General features: G+C 39.6%; 1 protein-coding gene across 4 annotated transcripts in view; it reads right to left on the bottom strand.

The window, feature by feature from the left end:
* The window catches only part of LOC108683021 (synaptotagmin-7), a 100883-nt gene that overhangs the window by 40039 nt on the left and 34972 nt on the right, over positions 1–25872 (bottom strand). For 3 of the 4 annotated variants that reach the window (XM_047884567.1, XM_018172294.1, XM_047884566.1), the window contains exon 2: positions 11456–11596. In XM_047884567.1, the coding sequence (XP_047740523.1) occupies positions 11456–11596 (141 nt within the window). Of the gene's footprint in view, positions 1–11455; positions 11597–14586; positions 14744–25872 lie in introns of those variants that run through there. The other variant, XM_047884565.1, reaches the window with a different exon arrangement.

Below are 25872 nucleotides of genomic sequence, written 5' to 3'. Positions count from 1 at the left end.
AAGATAGCGCCATCGCATTATCAACTAAGATTGCGCCGTCGCAGTGACAAATCAAAATAGCGTCATCACATTCACAGTTCAAGATAGCGTCATCACATTCACAGTTCAAGATAGCGTCATCACATTCACAGTTCAAGATAGCGCCATCGCATTCAGAGTTCAAGATAGCGCCATCGCATTCACAGTTCAAGATAGCGTCATCGCATTTGCAGTTCAAGATAGCGCCATCGCATTTGCAGTTCAAGATAGCGTGATCGTGTGGACAAATAAAGTTAAACTTCTGATGACAAATTAAGCAACAGGCACTGAAAGTAAATTGAACGACGACCACTCGCAGTGAAGGAGTTAATTAGATCGTATAATAAAACTGCAATTTTCCGAGCATTGAACAAACTCAATTATCGCATCCACGTCGATCATAATCTGAACAAAAAGTCCAGAAATTTGAGAGCGTTTTATAGCACTGCGATTCCTGGAATTCCAACGTCCACAAAAATGCAAATACAAGCAAGAATGCAGTAAATGAGCTCTTCCCTTGTAAATTTATTGAGCTTTCTTAGAGGCTCCCAAACTCACAGGGGCCGATACCGGCCGCTCTGGAGGCCCTCGGTGAGAACCTTCTCAGCACAGCAGTCGGAAAGGTATACATTTTTTTTAGAAAATTTCCTTTCGATATTCCTAACTTTTTTTGAAAAGTTTTCGTCATAGATTTTTCTTCCTTTCCTTTCTGAAAATCATACTTCGGTCGGAGCGGAAGATTCTTAGTTCACTCGATGGCACAAAATGAGGATTGGTAGTCTTCGTAACCTTCTTTTTGAATAATCAATTGCTATCAGGAATCTTCAAGAATGTAATATAGTATATATATTGGCTAAATAATATATAGATGTCGGATAATTTCCGTTAAGGTTCACTCGATGATTCAATAGCGTCTGATGTACAGGATCAGTGCACTGCCTATCACGATTACCTCTCTGTTATGCACTACGATGGCTTGAAAAGAACTCACATAATTACCTTTCTCACTTCCACCGTTCAAAAAATAACCAAGAGAGTCGAAGAAACATCATGGTTGATCTAATATTCATAAAGTTCTAACCCTTCACAAGTAAATCTATCAAAACATCATTAGAAGCTCCGTCTTACAGCCCATAAAAACTGAAAAGCCTTGAATATAAGGCTCACTGGCGCGCAACGAGGATTTTGCGCTCCCAGGTTCGCGAGAATAATTCAATATCAGCTCGACTTGCCGTTATAGGGACAGAAATTTATTCTTTAGATGGAGCCAGAAGCACAAAAAAACTAAAGGCAAACATTTAATGGCACCCGTAATTTGAAATTAAAATTCTGGAGACTCGAAGAGTTGAGGCCGACAATGCTGTCCGCACTTCCTTCATGGCCCTTAAACTCATTATGTTGATAATTCCGACAACATCTATTTAACATAATGGGGCATGGCAATAAAGTTTTGATGTTAAAACGATCAATGCTATAACATACTCTAGAAGCAAAGGCTTATATGCATGTGATTACAGAGCGGATGCATTAATTAGATGCTAATCATTTCAAGCGCTCGTGATGATAATTTTAGGGGCAAAATGGCAGCAGTAATGTCGGTTCCGTAATTAGGAGAATTGTTATAGAACGTTGGAGGTAATGAATGTGGTGCACCATCACTCACTCACGATAGCATCTTTGATGCCGGCGCCGGGGGCAGAATATTGAAACAATGGACTTTAATTTAAATGCAACGGCGATGCATTACGCGAGTGCATGCATGAAAACGATATCATTTTGGAAACCGAATGTTGAAAAACCTTGGAAGACATGGTAAATAGAGAAGGTTACTTTAATACATACACAGGCCGTAGCGAAGAAGTAAATACTATTGAATTCTTGGAAGCAAGGAAGGCATGTTGCTCAGATGCATGGAAACACCGTTAATAAGGGCGCAATGAATCATACATTCTGTTATGCGGTTGCAAGTTTCGCATAAGGGAGACGACGGGCCTAGCTTCCTGAGTGGATATGCAGCCAAACTTAAACACGACTTTGAAAGCCGAGGCTGAAGCGATCAATTTCTTCAAGTGCTCGTATTTTAAACTATAATCATAAACGTTGGCTTCTATCAGCGTTCAAACAGTCTTGGCAAAACCCAAGCGCTGACTTGTTTCTTGGTTTTCGGTCCTGCCCAAATAAAAATTAAAAGAGTGGTGCATCAATGACTATAAGTGGCGATGGTAGATTATAGGTGGCGTAACGCTGGTTGGCAACATCCGCCAAAAATCGACAATGAAATACCAATAAATCGAGAGGGTGGCCAGAATAGGTGGCCGTCATCGATGAATAATCGATGATTTATAGGGTCAAAAAATTCGACGGCGCATTGCAGGCAAATCTCTTGCAAGCCACCAATAAAAGTTTGCCCAAACTGAACAGTGGACGAAATGAATTTGCCACTGTAATTCATCCGGTGCAGAAAGGTGTTTTTGGGTTGCGGGTCATTCGAAACCATCATTCCATTTTTTTGTGCTTGGCTTTAAGGATTTCGATCCAAGTAAATTTAGCAAAAATGTAGCGTGAATTCGGTATAGGTACGAGTAAAACTGACAGACAGAAGCATAGTATTCACAAATCAAATTCTTCAATCCAAAGTGAAGCCCCTGAGCATGCATCAGACTGCTCCTGATGTTAACAATTATTGTCCGAGGAGCAATGGAGAATTTTGCTTCAAAAAATGAACTTTTTAAAATTTTTCACTTAAACATAAAAATTGTAAATTTTTCCCGATATATTGCGGATATGTATGTATCGCGGGTATCCAGATATATTTTTATTGATATGTGTAAATAACTGTATATTTTCGACATAAACCTGATATATTGCTTGAATTTATTGCGAATTTTGCGTATGCGCCAACTTGCTGTATTGGAAATATTGCGATCAATCAAGACTAATTTATTGTATCAGTGTGTATAAATTGCATGGATCGATTACGTATGTTTCATAATATTTATAATATTATCCAGTTGCCGCCTTTATCTAAACTCTCATGCCAAGTTGACACAGTCGACAACGGCTCGGCATGCGCAGCGAGCGCAAAGAGCGAGTCTAGTAAGTACGAGTTGATATACCCATGGGTTGACGCGGCGCGTTAGAGTTGAGCTTTTTTCCTACTAATCTATTAATTTGCTTCTCAAAAAGTATCCTCTTTACGCAGAGAAATACGAGTAAAAATTCGGTTTTCTATGGGTGACTTCGCTAGTGAAATTCAATTGTTTCGAGGATATTTCCCTGTTCCGTCAGATAATTATTTTGAGTACAAGTCTACGTTTCTAGTAAAGTGGTCTCGGTATCTTTCCTACGCAAAAGATCAACGATTAGGCTAGCGAAAAATAGTTACACGAAGTGATGAAGGAATTTCGGTGCAAATGGGCAGTTATTGGCGGAAGAAGAGCTTGCCGGGTAGGGTGGCCATCGTCAGGTTATAGGTGGAACATCGGCCGGACAAGCCATCGATGCCACATCTACGTATGTGCTGTCGGTGCTCCGCCTATGATTTCCAACTATAGCCACCAATAATCATCGATGCTCCACCAAAAATTTTTATTAGGGTGCCTTTATTTGTAGAACTTTGCCATGAGCTGTAGGTCAGGGTTTCTGGTTTAGATAACCGAAAGATTAGTTTCACATACATATATACAACTCCGTTTAATAGAGTTGTTAGACAGAGACATGTATTTATAATTCTGCAATGTGGAGAATGGCTAAGACAGATACGGACCGTTACACACATGAAATTCGAGAGAAAGGAAATGGCAAGACAGGCTCGTGAATTTCTTGGAGCAAGCGGTCGCATCCGGAGCCGATGGACCGTCAGAAGCACTCTAGTGCCGCAAATTGGCCGTCACTAACCGCTTAATGGCTGCATGCCTGGCTTGTGAGTCCCTTTACAGCCATCCCGTAATTGCTGGCTTCACTGCGCCCAGGTGAGCAAAGTTTCTGAGCAACATTCGGGCAGCAGAATAAACTCTAACATACCTTAAACCTGAGAAAAGGTCCGAGCCGGTGGCTCGAAAAAGCGTTTGGAGACGTAGCTAAAACTTTTGAAAACTTTTTTACTTCAAGGTTAGTGGAATTCATGTTGCCCTTCAAGTAAGGTAAATGCGCTCAAGTTTGACCTGAACAAGGCATAAGTTGGGAATCTGAAGGACTTAAGAAAATCAGGCATTACAAGGAATCTTCCTAGCGTTCAGTGTCAATAATTTGGGCACACCGAAAAGAAAAAAATTTACAGGTAAACGGAATAGAAAAACTAAAAGACAGACTTTCAATAAAAAACAAGAGTAGAAATAAAAAAAAACTACAAAAATTTCGAATCAAATGAAGACTACGTTTTTTTAGAGAAAGTGCACGTAAAAATCAGCAAATTACAACTATTACCAGGCAAGTTAAATAGTCTGGTCCATCTTTTCCAGAATCTGAGAAGCATTAAATAAAAGGATTTGTTCTTGAACCTTCACGCCAGTTGCACCGGCAAATATTTTTCTCGAAATTACGAGACGGAAACGACACCCGAGGCTTGAGCCGTGGTCCCCCGCTTCGTGAATGCAGCAGTAACCGCGCTTGTGAATGTTCCCTTGCCGGACATGGAACGCATCGAATCGAATTTAGAAACATTTTATGGTACACACGTTCCGCAAGTTTTGTTCATCCCAGGGATCTGTGAAGAATATAATTGCAGCGATTTCACCAACAACAAAATAATTGAATCACATAAACAAATACGGAGGACGGGAAAAAGTTCAGACTGTCAACGCGCTTGGTTGTTTACTAAGCTACTGGCTCTAATCCATTCGAGTTGGAAACAACAATTCTTGAGTCACCAGTGACAAAAAGAGGCTCAGTAAACTTTGTGGGCGTCAGAACAACACTCGACATCGACGGTGTCCGGATGAGACACTAAAAATGCATCAGCAATATCTGCTGCAGGGGACTCGACAATGTTCCGGATATTTTGAACCATTCCTTGTATCTCCTTACACATTCATTTCGAGAGGCGCCTTCTTGAAACAACAATATAGAATTTTCAGTTGAATTTTTTCTTACCCTCGCAAGTTGCGAGGAAACGAAAGGTTCCTCTGGGCAGCTTGCTCCAAGTTTTCTACGGTCAAGCGCCGACGCAAAATAATTGAACAGTTCATTTACTTGGCAACAATAGATTTTAGGAAGATCAAAAGATACAATTAAATGGAGAATAAATATCCCCTTTCAGACAGCACATTGTATAGCGTTGTTGCATGTGAGTGTACAAATTAGTGATGTGCCCTCATTGAAACGTGTACGGTTGAGATGTACGATAACCCGTCCAATATGAACAGTAGGCATTAACAACATTAAAGCATTAATATAACAGCTGCACATTATTGATCTGTATATATTGATGATGAGTACACACCAGTGATGTGTGAACATGCACACGTTTGTAATACGTACACATTCCAAATTTAATTATTCTGGTAGAATGAAAACATTAGCAATATGGGGAATACAAGAATAATTATTGTGCGCGAGCTAACACATATTAGTACCAAATATGACACAGACGATTTACCAAGATGTTCATATCGGAATTTTTAGCTTTTGAAGAATCCACGTATTCTAATTATTACGTGGACATGAATAACAGGCACTAATTTGTGGCAGGTACTTACTGCCCCGTGAATTATTAGCACCTAAGTATGATTCTCATGCCTATAATAATGTGAAACTTGCAGCAGTGCCCAGGAAGTTGCGAGGAACGAGACGACGCACTTAACTTGTTTTGAGTTATGGCACGCAAGGGGCCTCTTGTCTCATTGCTGTCGCAGTTTCCACTGCGTCTTGATCAACGTCCTGCTCGGCCTGTTCCCTTCTTGAAAAGATAATGAATGGCCGACGATCAACCGGCCCTGATTTTCAGTAAGAATTTTTGCTCGTTATAGTCTTGTCAAAAACTACTCAACTCTACAAAAAGCAGACGTTCGCTTCGGTAGGGCGTCAAATTGACGAAAGTATATAAATTATTGTCAAACGATGATTTCAAGGCAAGGCTCGCATTGAGGTATTAATTATAGTTACTGTGATTTCTTGTGATTATCGTAAAATATAGGATGCATGCACAACTGTTTTTCGGGCGGTGGAGTTTTGAGGAAATCGTAAATTTAATTTGCATGACCGTGTTCGACCTATTTGAATTAATAACTTTATTCAAAAGTGATAATGGATCTGTGGTCGAGTGGTCTGCCTGAGCACACGGCCTCTCTATCAGCTTAACACCGAAAAAAATTACATATCTAAGAACGTCTGAGTTAGAAGAAGAATTTTGCAATGAAAGAATAACAACATTGGAACTGCTCCCCATCCCATGCATTTGAATTATTTAAATTCTGGAAAACGGTTGAAAAAGTAATAAATATCTTAAGAATTCTATCATGAAACTGTAGAAAACCCAGAGCACATACAAAAGACGTAATTATATGAGCAAACGACATCACATGCTCTCACGATGGCATGTATCACCTTCGCAAGACTCTAAGAGGACAGACGTAATTCAGAAGATGAAGAGCTCGCATTTTTCAGAACTTTTTGAGATGAGATCTGGCTGCTCGCTAGAAGGCACTAGGGAAAATGCCTTATTTCTGCGGCTAGAGAAACTCAGCAGAAGCCTAAACCCGCTGACCATCCGTCATCACGAGCGCTGGTGCTACCGCCGCGGCCACAAATTTGCAGAGCGCCTTTGTAGTGGCCGCGCATCAGGCTGAGGGACGGTGCGGTCCAGGGAGTGAGGGACGTTGTGGGGAGTGAGGGACGGTGTAGGGAGTGAGGGACGTTGTGGGGAGTGAGGGACGGTGTAGGGAGTGAGGGACGTTGTGGGGAGTGAGGGACGGTGTAGGGAGTGAGGGACGTTGTAGGGAGTGAGGGACGGTGTAGGGAGTGAGGGACGGTGTAGGGAGTGAGGGACGTTGTGGGGAGTGAGGGGCGTTGTAGGGAGTGAGGGGCGTTGTAGGGAGTGAGGGGCGTTGTGGGGAGTGAGGGGCGTTGTAGGGAGTGAGGGGCGGTCCAGGGAGTGAGGGGCGTTGTAGGGAGTGAGGGACGGTGTAGGGAGTGAGGGACGTTGTAGGGAGTGAGGGACGGTGTAGGGAGTGAGGGACGGTGTAGGGAGTGAGGGACGGTGTAGGGAGTGATGGACGGTGTAGGGAGTGAGGGACGGTGTAGGGAGTGAGGGGCGGTGTAGGGAGTGAGGGACGTTGTAGGGATTTTTGAACGTTTTAGGAAGTGCGGTACACAGGAACGGCCTACGTCAACAAGCTGTACACGTACGGACCCTGAATTCAACAACTGGAGGGATTAAAACTCACCTCCTTGGGCTGCAGTTCTTTGGGAGCCCAGGAAATGGAATTACTATATTTCCAGACTACAAAGAACAGATCGTTTACGTCCAGAGATGGATCTAGAATCTAAAAATCCAGGACCAGATCCATGCGCACTTTCATTAATCAGTAAGAAATACGAAATTCTATTCAAATAGCTGTAATTTAAAGTTACGTATACTAAAATTTAAATATCAAACTTTTCCCATATATAATGGTCCAGCACGCATAATAATTCAAGTGTCTAGTCAATTGGTAGACGAACCTAGCAATGGGCTTAATTGCCAGTCTTTTTGATACGTGGAAGACGATGAAAGACAAAGCTTAGTGATGCGTCTTAAACAATTCTTTTTTATGCGACGAATAAGAGGAAGACCAAGACCCAGTGATGCACCTAATAATTCTTGATGCAACGACGATGCGGCAGTACGAGACTCGAGTCTTAACGCTAATCGTTTGATGCACAAATGCTCATCCGAGCAAGAGAATCGTTCAGCTGAGCGGCACACGACGGGCGTTGCTTTAATGAGGCGGAAATAAAGGTTTCAGTCGAGCGTTCTCGACCGCTGAAGAAATCACCGAGTCCAAACATAAAGAAGAAGAAGAAACTAGTTTGAACCTATCTTTATTTGATTGAACTTTTCACTTATTGGACCGTTACAATCTGCTACTTTTGTGTTGCTTCAAAGAAAGAGATCGAAGGAAACGATTTGAAATTCTCCAAGAGAGTTGCAATTAATTATCACAACTTGCACCAGTGACAGAAACTCGTGTAACCCTCAAGGGAATGAATCTAATATATCTTCATCGCCATGAAGGCGACGTCATCAGCATAAAAAACTACGGATTTCCTCTCTATGGATATGGACTGTACGATAGATGCTTATCGTAAAATTAAAATATTGCTTCATACCAGGTTTTTTTTCTGATAAGATAACGTTCAGGGCCTATACTTTCAAAAAAAGTTAGGCGATCGTAAGTTCATCAGCCAATCAATGACGGCCTTTCAAGCCAAATCCACCAATCATAGACAAAAAAGTAGAGCGTAAGTACTTACGTTCACTTAGCGAGTTATGAAAGTATGGCCCCTGGTCATTGGCTGGAGTCAAAATTCTGTTCGTACGTTGTATACACAGTTCATGGCTGTACATTTCAGACGTAATGCATATTACCAACGAGCCGCCCGGCAAGCGAAATAAGCAAAACATTACATTAAAGTGAAAAATAAAGCAGCCGCTCAACTATGGTAACTCATTTAACATAATATAACATAACATAGTGATCTCGGCGCTGAAGTGTAGGCCTGATGTGGCCTGTCGCCGATTCTTTTCCGTTTCGTGCCTTGTTCACAGAAGATCTAAATCGTGTCATTTGACCGGATATTTTCACGACTGACGAAAGTTTGAAATAGCTACTCGATTTCCACCGGGTTCGATATGGTGCTAGGCATTTCAAATCTGAACATATATTTTTCCATAGCTTTATCTAGTCTGTTCTTGAACGCGTTCATACTTGGGGCGCTAACGATGTTATCGGGGAGGCTGTTCCACATGTCAGTGATTCGAAGCGAGAAGAAATGTTGGCGCGTGGAGAAGTTGATACTTGATATTTACATTTACTTGATAGATCGAATTAATTTCTCATAGAACTGCCTGTTCATACGACGATCTTAATTACTCTGCAAAACTGAAAAATTTTCTTTCGTACTATATTGAGGCAGCATAGCCACGGCGGCTGCAAGGCAACCACTCCAAATTTGTTACCCAAAAATTGAACGTGTTGAATTTAGCATAGAATATTACAGTAAGAACCACGTCTTCAAGTTTCTCTCGAAACTCATGAAAATGCCACGCAGCGTTTTTAGGGAAGCTTTCATTAGGAGATTGCATGCATGGAGGTACGCGAGAGAAGCTCACACGCAATAAACAGGATGTTTTCCTATGGCAATGAAAGTCCTCAGGGGCTAAACGCTCAGCGCTTGTCAGCGGATAACCTCCCAGTGAACTAAATTGGAACGAAATTGAACCTACAGCAGGAAAATAAAAATTTGGAGAAAATTGGCATGACTGTAAATTTTAGGAATTACGCATGCATGTAGTCTTACCTTAAACAAATATTCTCTGGGACAAAACATTGACAAATGCATTAAAACAATCGTGAGAGCCTCAGCAACATTTTAGTCCTGCAGCTCAGCATGAGCCAATGATTTTGAGCCTAAACGGCATGACACACAGAAGGGAATTATTTCCTATATCAAAAGGCATTATACAGTCATCGGTGTGTTTCGTAGCAAGGTCTCGGCGAATGAAAAATATTCACAGAAATATGTAGCAAAAATCGCAATTGATTTTTTTTGCATTCGTAAACATCACTAGTGAATATGGAAATTACTGCGAAAAAATAAATCAGCGAAACCGTAATTTGTTCTCAATAAATTCAGGCCACCTGGAACCTGCCGCTGATGCATTACAGCTGCGGTTACCAAACTGGGGTTAAATTATCCACAAAAGTAATACAAAAATGATCAGAGAAAAATTACTGAAAATTCATCCATAAAGCATTGAAAACATTTTTCGAAAGGAGTTGAATGCTTATTGTGTCATGTTAAACAGCGTAACATGGTGAAAAAGTTTGACAGCCACTAGGAACACGGCAGTGCTGGCATATGCATTGAACAGCTTTGTAGTTCTAGCACAAATATTGCATAACATAGTAAAGCTAGCACGTCCATCGCACGGCAGGGTAGTGTTAGAATGTACACTACTGTAGCACAAGCATGTACATTGAACAGCATGGTAATTCCAACATGAAGTGCAGCACCAGCTTCGAACAGAAGATTAGCACCAGCATTTACATTTGAGTGGCAGTGTCAGCATGAAGAATAGGCAGCGCAATAACAGCAGGATTCATCTTTGCTGGTCCATGTGTCGGCTAAAAATCTCAGCAAATTCAACGTAATCTGACTTAATCTGTTGAGCAAACCAGGCAAGGGTTGCGAACGAGGTGCTCCAGAATAAACGTAATAAACCAAATACTTGAATAGATAAGAGAACGACAGAATAAACATGATGTAAGTAAATCCTATGACTAAAATGGCGTCAAATTCAAAGGCAGAGCAGAGCGTTCAGCCGTTTGAAGCATATCTAAAACCCACAAGCTTTGATGACAAGGATTATAGCGCGAGCGGCACGTTGTTCTGGACACCACTTCAGAGGATGCGACATCGTATCATTTCAGCACGAGATGTGCTGCCAGCAGAAAATTAATCGGTTGGAATTTTTAATCTCATAGGAAATGTGAATAGCTCATGAGTGCGTCGCTGTAAATGTGTTAAATGTAGCTGACGTCATCGAATCCAAAAGATTTTAAAACGCAGAAGAATAAAATTCGCGATCGCAATTCATGATAAACATTTTACTCACTGTCAGAGAGCTGGTTACGTCACGTCATATACTACGGAGATTACCTCTTACAATACAAACTTCTTCTGTACTGAAGAAATTATGAGAGCCCATGCGCACAAAATATCGTTTAAATTGTGAACAATTATAATTGCCATCTTTGTCCGTTTAATGCAATGAATCAGCAAGTAGAATACATTTAAAAATCTCGATTTTTAAGAGGCGAAAAATAACTCAGTCGCGATTATGTGGCGTGAAAAACTTTTCAACTGCCTTGAGAAGAAATTGCCAATTCGTTCATTATGATCGTTGAACATTTTCCGTCCTTAACTTAAGTATTCGAGTAATTTCAGGAGGATAGTTTTCAAAATTTAGGTTAGTATTTTATAACAATACAAAAGTTTATAAGATCTGGGAATTGAGGGAATACAATGCAATTGAATACAAAACATATACTAGAATACAAAAAACGACCTGCACGATCCACGGATTTCGTTTAACCATAATCAAAAATCGATTATTTTTCCCAAATTGTTTATGTATGCAATAGATGCATCATCAGCACTCATACAAAACTGTAAAAAATAGAAAGCCTCCCCAAGTTCCTGACGTGGGTAAGTAATTAAAAAAAAGATCTCTTACCTGCATAATCCGTAGGATGAGGGTCATCTCGTTGAAATTGTACTCCAGGCTAAACTGAATTTCCCCAACATTTTCTGTGGGTTCGCTGGTGTCGATGTACATGTCCACCAGAGACAGCGAACGATTCTGGAAGAAAGCCATCTGCAGGCCCAGATTTTTTCATGAAGAAACATCGATGCCAGAATAGCCGGGTGAGAACAAGTCCATGAAGGTTTTTTGAAGTTTCCCATGAGTTTCGTTTTCGAATTTTTCGTGTCATTTCATCAATGTTAGTAGTGAGAGATTTATAGGTCGATTCAATTTAATCGAAGGTTGATTGTAGAGATTTGTAGGAAAGTTTATTAAAAATTCGGTGAAAAGAACAAACAAATTGGCAATGGTCGAGCACAAGTCGTTCAGAGTGAGCAGATTCGTCGATGTGGATAAGAAGTGGTTGAATGTGGTGCAGGTATTTGGCAAATCGGATCAAGACAGAATTAAGGAGTCGGTGAATAAAAAAGAGTTAAGCAGCCATAGATGTTCGTTAAATTTGTAGATATTGTAGGGATATTGCAAAAAGTGCGTACGTAGAACATTTCAGAGCATGTAATAATGTTATCAAATCGCGAGCATGGCGAGGGAGAAGACGAACGATCCGTGGAGAAGAGACACACGACGAAGGCGAAGATGATGGACGCCGAAGGAGGTTGAGATGTGAAGGTTTGAAGACGATCGTTGGAACATTCGTCCAAAAACGCGAAGATGGGAAAGAAAAGAGAACATAGATTAGTATTTGTGTAAATTTCGAAAATATAATTAGCAAAAAAGTAATAATAACTTACATTAAATAAATAAAACTAGCCGAACAAATAAATTGACACTAAAATTATGGCTCTCTGAGTTTCCAGTCGTGCATGGGATTTACTTTACCCGAAGCCCGCTATCACTAAAAATAATACGAACAAACAAAGTTTAGAAAACGTTCCGCTTCAAACGCTTCTTGCCTTTCCAAACGCTGCAAACAAGGCCCCCTATATTCCCGCAACAAGAAAGAACACGTCGAGAAAGTTAGGAGGCTTGTTTGAAAATCCAAGGAAAATTTTAGTTCGAGGCATGCATAATTCTCAAAGTTTGGCGAGGGGCTTAAAAAGCCACAGAGGACTGGAAAAAATTTGTCTTCCGTTGACGTGGCAGGACGAGCAATGGCATAGATTATTTAGTGACATGAATGGAGATGACCTGCCATAAAGAGTTGCGCATAGCGGCTTCGAAGCGGCCTAGGAATATGACGACGCGTATAAAAGAATCACGTCGGCGGACGAGATGCGAACGCCACTTACTTCAGGAATAAACTCATCTCGAAATGGATTTCCCGGAACCAAATGTAAGACAAAAATGCAAGTTGAAAGCATATTACAATGCTCAGTCTTCAGATATTTCCAAGGCTTGAAACATGAACTTTCAAGAATGTATTTGCAAGATGCATGTACGACCCGGCATATTTGGGTTCGAACATAAATTGAACGATCATTTGAGTAAAAGTTTGTTTACTGACGAGAAAAATTTGTTGATAAAAAGCCCAGGAATATTTCAATAACGAATAAGTATGGTGATCTGAAAGCTTTGCTCAGTATTTGGAAAAAGTCAGATTGAGAATTTCTCGAAATGCGATAAACCTCGCAGACTGCGCCATCATCTAAAAATCTCGCGCAACAATCAATTGTTTAGCCTATAAAATTCGATATCTAAACGACAAAATTTTTTAGACTGCAAATGAATAAAAAAACATCCCCAAAATCTCACACTTGGAAGAATTTAATACGCTCATTTCAGTGGAGGGCATTCGTTCATGCATGGAAATGCTTATCTGCATTGTTTTTCATATCGATGGCAACGGAGAAGTTCTCGTTAATGCGTCAGGTGCAGATGCTGCATCGCTGGCATTATTAGGCAAGGCACACTTGATGACAGTCAAGGGTGATTTGTCGGTGGCCGCGCAAAAACCTACGATCTGTGGCAAAGGACCGGCTTTAATTTTAAATGAGGCCGTTATGCTTTAAAAGAGCCCACGCACGTCAGGCGGGCAATGAGACGCACTCGAGATAGAGGAACGGAATTCGAAGCAGTCGCTGGCGGCGAGAATTTGAGAAGAAAGGAATATTGTGAGAGACTGTGGCATGAATAAAAAAGGGAATGCGGAGGCCGTGACTTGAATAAGAATGAAACTGAATGCAGTTTAAGTGGCATGATATCAAACTAATGGTGACTCGTGATATCAGCGCAGAGGGTTGTTATAATTCATCAAAGATCTGATTAGAGGAACGGACCGCGTGAGTCGAGAATAAAAGCGTCGGCTTAGACGCAAAAGAAAGACCTTGATGAAAAATTTTCGTGTACATGTAACGCAAAAATTTCGACGATTAGAAACTGAATAGAACCCCAGCTTGAACTCGAGTAACAATCAAGAGAAGCTCGTAACATCTTGATGAAATAGAGTAACTTAAGAGCCGTGGACTGAATAAAACCGTCAGCTGAGGCGTAATTAAGAAAGAAGAAAATCGAAGATATCCTCAGGGTCTGCAGGATTGGGAGCATTGAGTCCCAAGACAGACATCGATATTGCAGCCGACATGAGACTTGGAGTTCCACTTTCTTTTCGACGGCGCAGACGTGAATGAGGAGATGGTAAAAATCCGGGGTAAAAGTCTTAAAAAAGATGGGAAATAGAACAGGATTTGTGAAATAAGATGAAGTTTATGGTTCAGGTTCAGTTGTAAGACCACGCGATAAAATTCATCAGGCCAGATTCGTGAAAGTGAAAAAACTTTAAGTGGAAAGCTTGGCGAATAATCATAAAAACTATAAAATAAAATTCAAATAGGCTTCATATTCACTCTAAAACGTTTCCAAGAGATTTTTGTCAGCTAAATACCATGAATTTCTGGTAGGAAAGTCGTTGGGGAATCTAGGTACATCAAAGGAATGTGCACTCAAATGAATGAAGAATTTAGCGATTGATACACGTTAATTCTATTACCAAAAGTGCACAGTGAATATCGTTACAACGGGTTTAAAATATGCCCCCAATTACTCACAGGATATCTCATGAAAAACAATAATTCTGGTCAGGATTCTATACAAAAGAAACTCACAGTATCTGCGAAAGGTTTTGATGAAGCAACATTGCGGCTCCAAGACGTGCAATCCGAAAATTTAGGCAAACCTTCCGTAAGCCTTCGCCAGAACATCAGAATGGAACTGTAAGCCATCAGGGCTGAAAACTGTGATTTCTATTAACGTTAAGCAGCGTAATTTAAAATTATTATCATTCATCAATAAGAAGATGAGCGTTCAGTGATGTTGTCTGAGGGCTGGAAATATTTTGGCATAACTTAAAAAAATATTTAAAAGATGACTAAACGATGTTATTATGTACATTTTTGTAACCACTACTTATGAAAGTAGGCCTAAAATTCAAGATTTAGTCTCAAAAATTTCATTTATACCTTAATTGCATGAAATAATAAATTAGGAATTTATTAACACAAGGTGCGATGTTTCGTCATTCGAATAAATTAAAGTAATTGTAATACATTAAAATCATTCGCACAAATTTATTGAATTGTATAATGAACTATATATATAAGCCAAGGACGACGCAGCGGGCGGCAGCCACAGCAGCAGTAGACTGGTCGCGCGCTCTCATGACTCCTCTTCTCAGTCACATTCTTATCTTATCTCAGAGATAACGAAATTAAAGAATTGCATTTCGTTGAACGCGGCAATAACTGATTTTTTCAGTAACCTATTGAATAGTTTTTTGTGAACTTATCCGCACATTGACGACGAAGAAAATTCATTTGTATTCAATTATCGCCTTTCTGCATCACGTAAAATAAGTAGCCAACAATTTTTGAGCTTTTAACAATTTAATTATTATCATACAAATTCAATATACATATTTACTCGCTCAATAAATGGTTATCACTTGACACATCAACTATATATATAAATAGCCGCAAACTCTCTTTGTATAGCAATTTTTTGCGCCCTTGCCGCCATGTCTGCAGTGTCGGGAGAGCTTGACTTCTTAACCCAGTCAGACAAGCTCATAATCCAAGAGTTGTTTTGAACCCGTGAGGTGCAGAAGTTGGAATTGCGCCCGAGCTAGTTTGTTTGCTCAGCTGGAGTAGGGCATTTTTCTTAGGCGTTTTGGAAACAAGAATAAATGCGGATAAATGCTGAGTTCATCGTTAAGAACATCAGCCACGTCAGGGAGAAATGAAGAATAATGAAATATTTTTGAACTAAGCAACGTAGCAGCTCAGGCTAAACGACGCTGGCCTAAACATTCAGTTGAGACGATGAAGGTGACCGAGGCTGGTCGGTTCCTCATCGCTGAGCTACAAGAGAAGATCCGGTACAAATTAATAAATATTATCAGTGGCATACAATCCTTGAACGTGTCATTGTTGGAGGAATATCATGATATAAATGCGCGCATTATGACAAAGCGTTACTGATTTTCACTGGAGTTGAAATAACATCACTGGTAGGTGAACCTTAGCTTTGCTGGGGCTTTTATAACTAACTTGCACATGATTACTTGTAAAAGCATCCGCACTATGCATGATAATATAAGAGAGAACATATTCGTGTTTCACCATTGAAGTTTTGAGTCGTATAAAATATTGCTCGCCAACTCACGTCGAGTAAAATGTCGAATTAAAATATTATATTGATGTGGCCATTTCTGTACATCGCGGCACAGCGTTGGCGGTAACAAAAAAATCAAACGTACCCTCAAAAAATTGTAGCTCCTATGTAATTTGTCGCTGAATGGCTGGCTGGCGATGGCCGCCGGTATAACTGGCAACAATTTCCACTGAATCTCTAGGTCACGTCCGCGATAACACTCGGTGAAAAAATCACAATTTTTTTCCTAGAAAACCTAAACATGTTCTGACACACGTTGAAAGTAAACTACCGAAATTATCAAGGATTGAAGATATTAAATCAAATAGAGAGTTTGAGCGTAGAAAAAAATTGAATCATCGTCAAGCGGCAACTATGTAGCCAAAAATGAGTATTAACTTGGTGACCGACGAGGCCAGACAGGCATGAGCATTGCACACATACTTCGCATGCAGCCTCACCACATACTGTGATGCATGGCGTACGGCACACTTGCATTGCATGCATGCAGTGTACCTACGATACCATGCAACATACATGACACACATGTCGCATCTTGCATCCCGGCACAACGCGGTCAAAAATAAACAAGGAGTGAGAAAGCAACTTAAGCCGATTAAATTATTTACCGCAGTTGTGTTTGCGTGCGGTGCATTCACCCATAAGCTGCCTCAATGCACAAAGAGTTGCCTAGCCTTGCAGTGAAGACGCAAGTCGAGCAATCCGCAGTTGGGTTTCATGCTCTACAGAAAATCATGGCGTGATCACCACAAGAAATCGTTGGCCAAAGTTCAAAGGCTCATTATAAATAGCCTTTGATTTGATAAGCCTCAGATCTGGAGAGTAGCAGATACACGCTAGAACCCAAATTCTGGCATTTGAATTGCAAAATCATCGATCCTAAGATATCTCGAAAATAAGGGACGATACGCAACCGATATCCCTTATCAAATCAAGAAAACTCTTAGCTTTCCCAGAAAAAAAGCCTGACGCGCTGGATACAAATAAATGGAGCAGTCTACGCCATCAAATTTTTTTACTAAGAAGTGAGCAAGATAGAAAAGACTGGAACCATTTATCAGGTCATATGAAAACAATCTGTGCCGTTTTACAGTATGGCTGGAAAAATTTACGTCTGTATAGTTTCGTGAAAAGGATAAAATATCTATCTCAAATATCTATTTTTAATATTGGGGGTAAAGCAAAACAGAAACCCGGCCTAAAAGGCTTGGCCTATGAAAGTCTTGCAGTCCTTCATACGGTTATTTTAGAAATGCCGTTTTGATAACAATTTAAAAAAGTAATTACGATGGTAGCTGCAGATTTACGCGGTAAACTTAGTTCCATGATTGGCCAACTTGTTCATGACTGAAGAAGTATCGTCTGCCACCAAAGTTGTGCCCAGAGTTGGGGAGCGTGAAGCTGGAGTTGGGATTCAATAGCGAGTGTTGGTGCGCGTAGTGTAAGGAGATTTTAGCACTCGGGACTTCGAAGCCGTCGATATCGAGTCCTACAAGTCGATGAGTTTATCCCTAAACCCGATAAATGAATTTAGATACTTGAAGATTTCGTCAATTCAGTTTGCGTTCTGGATGTGTAAAGGGTTCTCAGAATTCAAAAGATGCGGTTTGAAGTTAAACCAGCATGATTCTGACACGGTCTGAAGTTTTCATGATTCTGACACAGTAGCAGGAACTTAACTTAACTGAACTTGAACTTGAATGTCAGGAGGGAAGCTCTGGAAGTTGGAAAAATCGGATGTCTCGTGCAGCTTCTTGATTGTCATTAGGCAGCAATCAACAGCCTCTCATGGCACTCAGTGACACAAGGCAGTAATCAGCAGCCACTCCTGTCAATCACTGCACCTTCTAGTACGACCTTTTTGCATGACCTTCACTTTTTGCATGACCTTCTAGCACGACCTCTTCGCATGACCTTCACTTTTTGCATGACCTTCTAGCACGACCTCTTCGCATGACCTTCTAGCACGACCTCTTCGCATGACCTTCTAGCACGACCTCTTCGCATGACCTTCTAGCATGACCTTCTAGCATGACCTTCTAGCATGACCTTCTAGCACGACCTCTTCGCATAACCTTCTAACACGACCTCTTTATTATTTGAGTGAATTAAGGAGAGGAAAATGTCCTAGAACAATTCAATTAAATCTAAATCTAAAGTCAGTGATGAGATATGGGGAGTATTAGAACCAAATCATTCATTTTATTGAAGGGAGAGCTGAATAAACGATGTTGATTGTAAGGGCATTCGAGGCAGCTGTTAAGGAAGAACCTCTTGTTGCCATTTAGAATTATAAAGAAATTTCTCACAATCATTTGCATGATAACGAATCCCCATCAAATCCACACGGTTGTGTTGGGGCATTTATATCCTGTGAGATAAAACTCAGGAATGAGAATTTGAGACACAAAAATTAAAAATTATGCATTTTTTAAATATTAATTTTCTGACAAAAATTTTGTGGTAATCGTTTTGTGAAAAACATTTCAATTGTGAAACCAATTCTTACATCAAAAGCAATAATTTTCATATAATATAAATTTAAAGGAAAAATTTCAACAGCCGTAATAGCTCTCCTCAGTCAAAGCGCACCGTTCAATTTAGACATCAATTGAGAAATCTTTATCTATTCAAAGTGGAGAGCTTGGAAATCCACAAAAATTATTCGCAGTTTATTTTCTGCGTGAAGAAAAATAAATCGTCTCCATGCAAAACTCCTCCAGTTGAAGAGCCGCGTTGATGTAGGGACCGGCAAGTAGCAAAGTTGCTGATCAAATTCGATTGAAAACTCCAGAATAAATTGAGCACGAAAAAAAAACTGATGAAATTCCAAGGCAGGAAGTTCCTCAATAAACACGATTCAAATGAGGAAAGAATTCAAAATTTTACGAAGTGTCGAGTCGACATCAAACATGCAAGAGGAAATTTGGTTATCATCGAGTGTATGCAAGTTAATTGCATATTTATTCCTTGGCTTTTAGAAATTCATTTTTTCCGACTCTGTCGTAACGGATCCTAGTAATCTTAGAGAGCGAACGTACAGTTCAAGAGTTGAAAAGTGCAACGAAAAATGACATTAAATAAAACTCTCGATTAAGGAAGTTTGAACACAATTATAAACATGCCATTGTAATGCGAGTCTAAATAACTACAAAGTCATCGTCGGCTGTCAGAATTAATCCAAATTCCAATTTTGGTTACGAATATGCCATATAGGGCTGCATGCCTCACAAACATGGCTGCTGGGGCTGCATGCCTCACAAACATGGCTGCTGGGGCTCCATGCCTCACAAACATGGCTGCTGGGGCTGCATGCCTCACAAACATGGCTGCTGGGGCTGCATGCCTCACAAACATGGCTGCTGGGGCTGCATGTCTCAAAAACATGGCTGCTGGGGCTGTCTGCTGAGGCTGCATGCCTCACAAACATGGCTGCTGGGGCTGTTGAAGGAAGAAGTTGCGGAAGAGTTCGACGACTCGCCGATATTATTCGTTTAATTTAAAACTGCGGCGCGGTAATGAGAGTTTGATGGCCACAGAAGGCCGCTGATTGCTGCGTCATTCCTATTGCAATGCACCTTTGGGAATGGCTGCTGCTGCGGGGAGGGAAGAAGGGAAGAAAAGAGAACCCGGATATATTTATTATTCATTTTTGCTGAGATGCAAAAAGATGAATTTTAAGCGTTGACTGAATTCTCGAGTCTCATAAAGTCGTTTAATGATGTTTCTTTACGTCATTTAATATCACATCGCTTTGCTCCATATTTATCCATCACTATAATATTGGAAGGCGATAAGTCGTTTTAATAAGAATTGCATTGATAAGTAGATAACGCTGGCTTTTGCATTAGCTATGCATCTCGAGTCCATAAAACTGACATAAAACATTGTCACACAGTTTCACCACGTCTCGAGAATAAGTTAAAAGACAGAAAGTTAAAAGAACAAATAAGGCTATGCCTGGCCGAACTTCAAAACTAACTCGGGTATGAGTAACGTCATGAGTACATGTAACGGCCGACACATGGGCCTATACTTTCAAAAAAAAGTTAAGAGATCGTAAGTTCACCAGCCAATCATAGGCGGCCTTTCAAACAAAATCCACCAATCATGGACAAGAATTAAGAGCGTAAGTACTTACGTTCAATTATCGAGTTTTGAAATTATGGCCCCTAGTCCGTAATTGTAAAATTTCTATCCTTTAATTGATTTTCGCCGAGGATCGCTTTCGATACCAAACAACTTTTCTCCTCGATCTAAACTTCTGTGTTCTCTTCACCGTTTAAACAATAATGTTATCATTAAGACTACTATTTATCATTATTGCAAGAGGCGTAATATTGTGAGGTAAGGTAACGTTTTTAATTAGGGTTCACAGAAGGAATGTCAGCCTCGCACGTCGTTGGAATGAAGGCATTCACGGCGACGGCGCGTTCACGTACCGCGTGTATTGACCGTGGTAATGAGTCTGTGTTCGCGTCGCTCGCAGAATCCTGGCATTGCTGTCACAAGCGCCGACTCTAATTGAAATAATTAACTAACCTTTCCAAAAATGCCTAATGCATTTCTGAGCATAAATTAAAAAAATTATTCAAAATATGTTGGTAATGGAAATGCTCAATTAGAGTTTGGATTCAGAGGTGCTACTAGTCTTATTTTTGCTTTGAAAAAAATGCTGATGACAATACGATGAGATGTTTGTGTTGATAATGTCTTGATGAAATGTTTTGCGGTCTTTCAAAGACAATAATTCAACAAATCAATGGCGACTGTCGAATAGTAATCTCAATATCATCAGTAGTTGCTTGTACGTCGGAATATTTAAGCGTTACGTTCAGCAATCGTATCATGTAACACATATATTCAGATATTAATCTTGGACGGATTTGAGGAGCATGAACTGAACACTTGCACGTCATACACAAGCCTTGGCTGGCTTGAACGAAAGAATGCAAAAGAACGGAGAAAGTCCCTTAATTAATGAGCGGATAAATTTTGCCAGCTATAAAATAAAGCAGTTACATTCAAACAACCATAATTACGAGTTAAAATTTGAAGATGAAACTAAATTCAACGCAAGTAAAACAGGTGTCATATCCATTTTTCTAAAAAATTAAGGGTGCAAAACCCGCGTACGGCCGATGGTCGGCCGGCGCTGCAATGACCGGACTTTTAAGCGATCGGCAATACGCGTGAGGTTCCGGTAGACAAATAATGACAGACGATTTTCCTGAACCAGTAGTCGATAGAACTCTAGAGTAGCATTAATTGGCAATTTGAAGTCGTTACAATTACGCATAAAGGTGATTTTAGGTTCAGAAAAAGACCTCCCCACTGTTGGTCCAAGATTTATTTGATGAACCTATAAGGGCATCAGCGCGTAATCGCGAATGGCGTCGGACCTCGATCAGTTATGAGACTTACACAGCAGTGAACTGTGTGGAATCGTTTTGTGTGAATAATATAATGAAAAACTGGTGTGAATTCTGTGATGGAGTTGTGCATTTTCTACAGTGAATTGGTTATGTATATTTTGCGATGAATTTTAGTAAGTGTTCTGTTATAATTATTTGTCCTTGTAGTGTATGTTAAAGTGCGGTTTATTCTGCAATGAAATGTACGTCGGTATTCTGAAATGATTTGAATGAGTATTCTGCAATGAATGCTTCATATTAAAATACACACTAATCAAACCAAGTTTTCACGCAAAACCTTCTGCAATACAAGGTGGGTCTGTCACAGAACGCCGCATTGATATCATGAACTGATGAAGAACTAGAGCGGCTACATTAGATTGCATTATCCGGGCCGCAGTAATATTCCCGGTTATACCTCTGCTGCCGAGCGCCCGTATTCGCAACCGACGGCTAGTTCTTCCACAAAGGCAGTGCTTCAAAACAATCAATAGGTAACCCCCATCATCAACAATCCATAACGATAGAAATTTACGGAAGGAAATTTTAGTTGTTCTGTAAAAAGCGGTAGGGGGACTTTTATTTGGCCTCCAGATCTAATTCTTCTAACGAGGTGCTAGAACAGTGGGAATTATTGTTATTTAGGTACGACCGACACAAATACTGACAGTTCACCAGCTAAAAAGTTAAATGAATATTTTTAAAGCCGCTTTAAAAGTAGGAAGTATAGCGAAAATTTCAACTTTGCTCCGCAGTAATAGAAACTCCGAAGATTATATTCAATAAATAAATAAAAACGATTCGAATAGAATTCTTCGGTGGAACGTTAATCCATTTCACGCAAGGACTGAGCCAAAGACTGTGCATATTGGGAAACAATCGCCGAAGTCAGGCAATAAAATGCATCGCTTGTCACTCGTAAAAGCTTTCCCTAATTCACCGGAGGAAAATTTCGCGACTTTCGAGACGCGGGGGACTTGTTTGGAGGAGAGTGGAACCGCAAACCATGACGAGACCGAGGTGCAAAACTCAACGTTTGGAAGCAATCAGCAATGAACTGGACGTGTGAAGATTCCAATACACGCATTTTAAATTTTTTTCCGAATTATAGCCAAAAGATATTAATGATGATCTTGCATGGTGATTCAATTGGTGAAAAAAATAGTTTATAATTTTTTCAGATTTCCATCTCTTAATTGTACTGAATTAAGCTCGGAAAAGAAATTTTTCACCGGACAAATCGATTCAAAAGGGAAACTGAATCAAAATTGAACTATATTTTTCGTTGTGTATCGTTTCAAGATTTTGTTAAGTCTCAAAGTGGCGACGTAACGTCGAAAAATGTTGAGTTGGATAAAAAAATTAAACTAACCAAACAAATGACAATGGGCACGCAGAGTAGCCATAATATAGCTCAATGAATATATATATAGGTATACATTTAAATCTAAAACTAAACTTATCACTTACTTGATGAGAAGGCCCGGCACGAACGTTTAAATGCACATCCTATTTGCAATTTTATTGATAACATCGTTACACACAAATAAAAACAATATATAATGAATCAAACCCTAATGGGAACACAAATATTACCTATAAAGCTCAAAGCTCCACAACTACGACCATAAACAGAATTTTAATAGTACGGCAGGGCCTACGATGTTTAGTTTAGCAGTGAAACGCCAATAATGAACGATTTCGCTGGACAAAAAACTTGTTCTGAGACGCCATATGCAGGCTCATTTGAGTGAATTAATAAATATCTTTATAACTTTTATATTCAAAATTTTCACCAGAAGAAGGAATGCACAAGTTGAACGCATGGTATTTTAAAGAATTCTTACTCTCTCATTAACTCGAGCATCGATTAATATAACAAAAAGATGTTTGAAATAGAATAATTGAAAAATATACATATATCCGCTCACGTATGAGTGCTTACAACCACTTTATTCATAGTGATTCTTATCACTCGACGTAAGCTTTTATAAATTACAATTTTGATATTACTGCAGCATAATTATGGATGAGCGAGTGTTTACGAAGAAGGCACCTCATAGCAAGTTTAGTGGCCAACGATCTCGATATTCTGTACACTCATGAATTATAAAGCTAGAGTAACAGTGAGATCATAAAAATACCGAGAGATATATCACAAGTTTTATAATACAAGTATGTTATAGGTCAGTTACAGGTGCCGAATTGTCAGATTCGGGACAGTTGTGCTGAGGTACATTATCAAGGCTCCCAATTCTTGATAATTTGGAGTTAAAGCTAGCAAGACATGCGCAAATTAGTGCAATGAACAACAGTAAGGGAAAAATTCAACTCATGATGTGCCATAATGCAATAAAAAGTCAGTGGCCGCCATAATACAGAACGAGTCATGAAGCATGTGAACTCATTGTAGCAAACGCTGTATAAAACGCGCCAAAACAACATAGTTATAAGGAGAATTAACAAGCGCTGGAGAAGCAGAACGCTGCTCGGGACAAATACAGAAGAAACAGGTCAATTAAATGATGACGACACGAGGTTATACAATTAAACATACGAATAACGTGTACATGAGATTAAATAAATTATTAAATAATCAGCTGTACAGTTGGGGGTGTGGGCAATCTTGGGTAAAATTCCCCTGTACAAAATATAGATAAATTAAACTTAACTTAACAAATCCGCGAGAGAAGTAGAACAATTTGAGAAGTTTTAAAATATAATAAATTTTAAGGTAAGTGCTTATAGTCACAGGGATGGAACGGATGTCGAGCGAAAGCTTAAATTTTTTTTGTTTGTGAAGTTGAAAAGTTTTATTAAAGGAATGGGAGTCTGCAAAAAATACATGAACCCCTCAAGCAAGCTATGCCCAATGGATGGTAAGATCAAGTTGGGGAATTAATGCAATCTGATGTGAAACTTCCAGAGATTATTGCACAGCATTAATATATTTGAATTCAATTAAAAATTCTAAGTAAGAATATAAGTTGAATAAGAGACATTAGTTCACCAGCAACGAGTGACTGTAGTGTTACAAAATATGAAGCGTCACAAAATATTTATAAGCATCTTTAGGTTATTCCACAAGAGTCGAGTACAAAGGAAGAATAAATACAACAAGTGCATCAAGATAAATAATTCTATTAAACTACAGTGTTATAATACGCATAAATTACAAAAGCGAGCGTAGCCAATCTGAAAAGAAAACAGTGATATGAAAATGAATTCAAATGACAAAGCACAAAGACAACAAACGCACAGCGCCGCTACTCGAAGTAGAGGCGGGTAGCGCAGTGCAGCGGTCGCTGTCAAGTGTGAGACAAACGTGTAAGTTGAGGAGGTTGCGAAATGCGTTGGTGATGCACAAAATTTGCAAACTATAAATTAAACTTTAAAAACATGTGTAGGATTTGAGAAAATCAAACTCGTGGAATGCGAAGGTCAAAGAAGCGAGGGTGTGCAAGCAAGCGCATATCATGCAAGATAGCAACATATTCAACAAGGCATCATGCTAGTTCTAATGTAAGATTTAATTGCAAGTTATTTACAGATTTAAAAAGGGCCCATAACATAGCTTACAATTTAAAGTAGTGCCCCAGATCACCGACCACAATCCATCCCTTGCAAGTCAGAGCTAATTTCCGAATAAGAAGGTATGAAAATAATGGAAATATATTTAACGGTCCAAACTTCCTCGTTTGACGTTAATATAACAGACGTTGATGATAATTTTTGATAATGATAAGGCAGGAAAAATAAATAACTATATGCATTTCTTTATCGGTATTTCTCTCAAATGGAGGCGTTCGTGGTCCATAGTTCCATTGCATTTGAAATTATCTTATTTTATAATTTTATACTATAATATGGCCGAATGCCCCCACGGTTGAGATCAAAATATTCATTAAACTACGAACATAAATGGATTTCTTCAGGCCTAAACGAAATCACAAGACAGATGTTCTCATATATGCAAATTCGCCCAAATTATAATCTGCACTTGTAGACACTGAAAATTCAAACGTAAAACTGAAATTTATCAAAAGCTCAAGACGATGGGCTTCACACTTCATACAGCGTCACTTCAACTATAACTATGTTAACATTTTAGTACGAGACATTTAATTTCTGGAAATTTTAGTTAAGAGAGAATTTTCTGATCACTCATACCCGTGCGATAGAAACGCTATCTCCGTTATTGTGTGGTGCGGAGTAGTGACGGAGGTGTGTGTCTTGTGTTATTAGAGTAGGCTGTTTATTTGTGAACGTAGTATGCATAATTTAAACACCTATGGAGATAAGCTTCAA

Source organism: Hyalella azteca, unplaced genomic scaffold (genome assembly GCF_000764305.2).
Source record: "Hyalella azteca isolate HAZT.00-mixed unplaced genomic scaffold, Hazt_2.0.2 contig15624, whole genome shotgun sequence".
Taxonomy (NCBI): domain Eukaryota; kingdom Metazoa; phylum Arthropoda; class Malacostraca; order Amphipoda; family Hyalellidae; genus Hyalella; species Hyalella azteca.
This window is presented reverse-complemented; position numbering and strand designations above follow the sequence as displayed.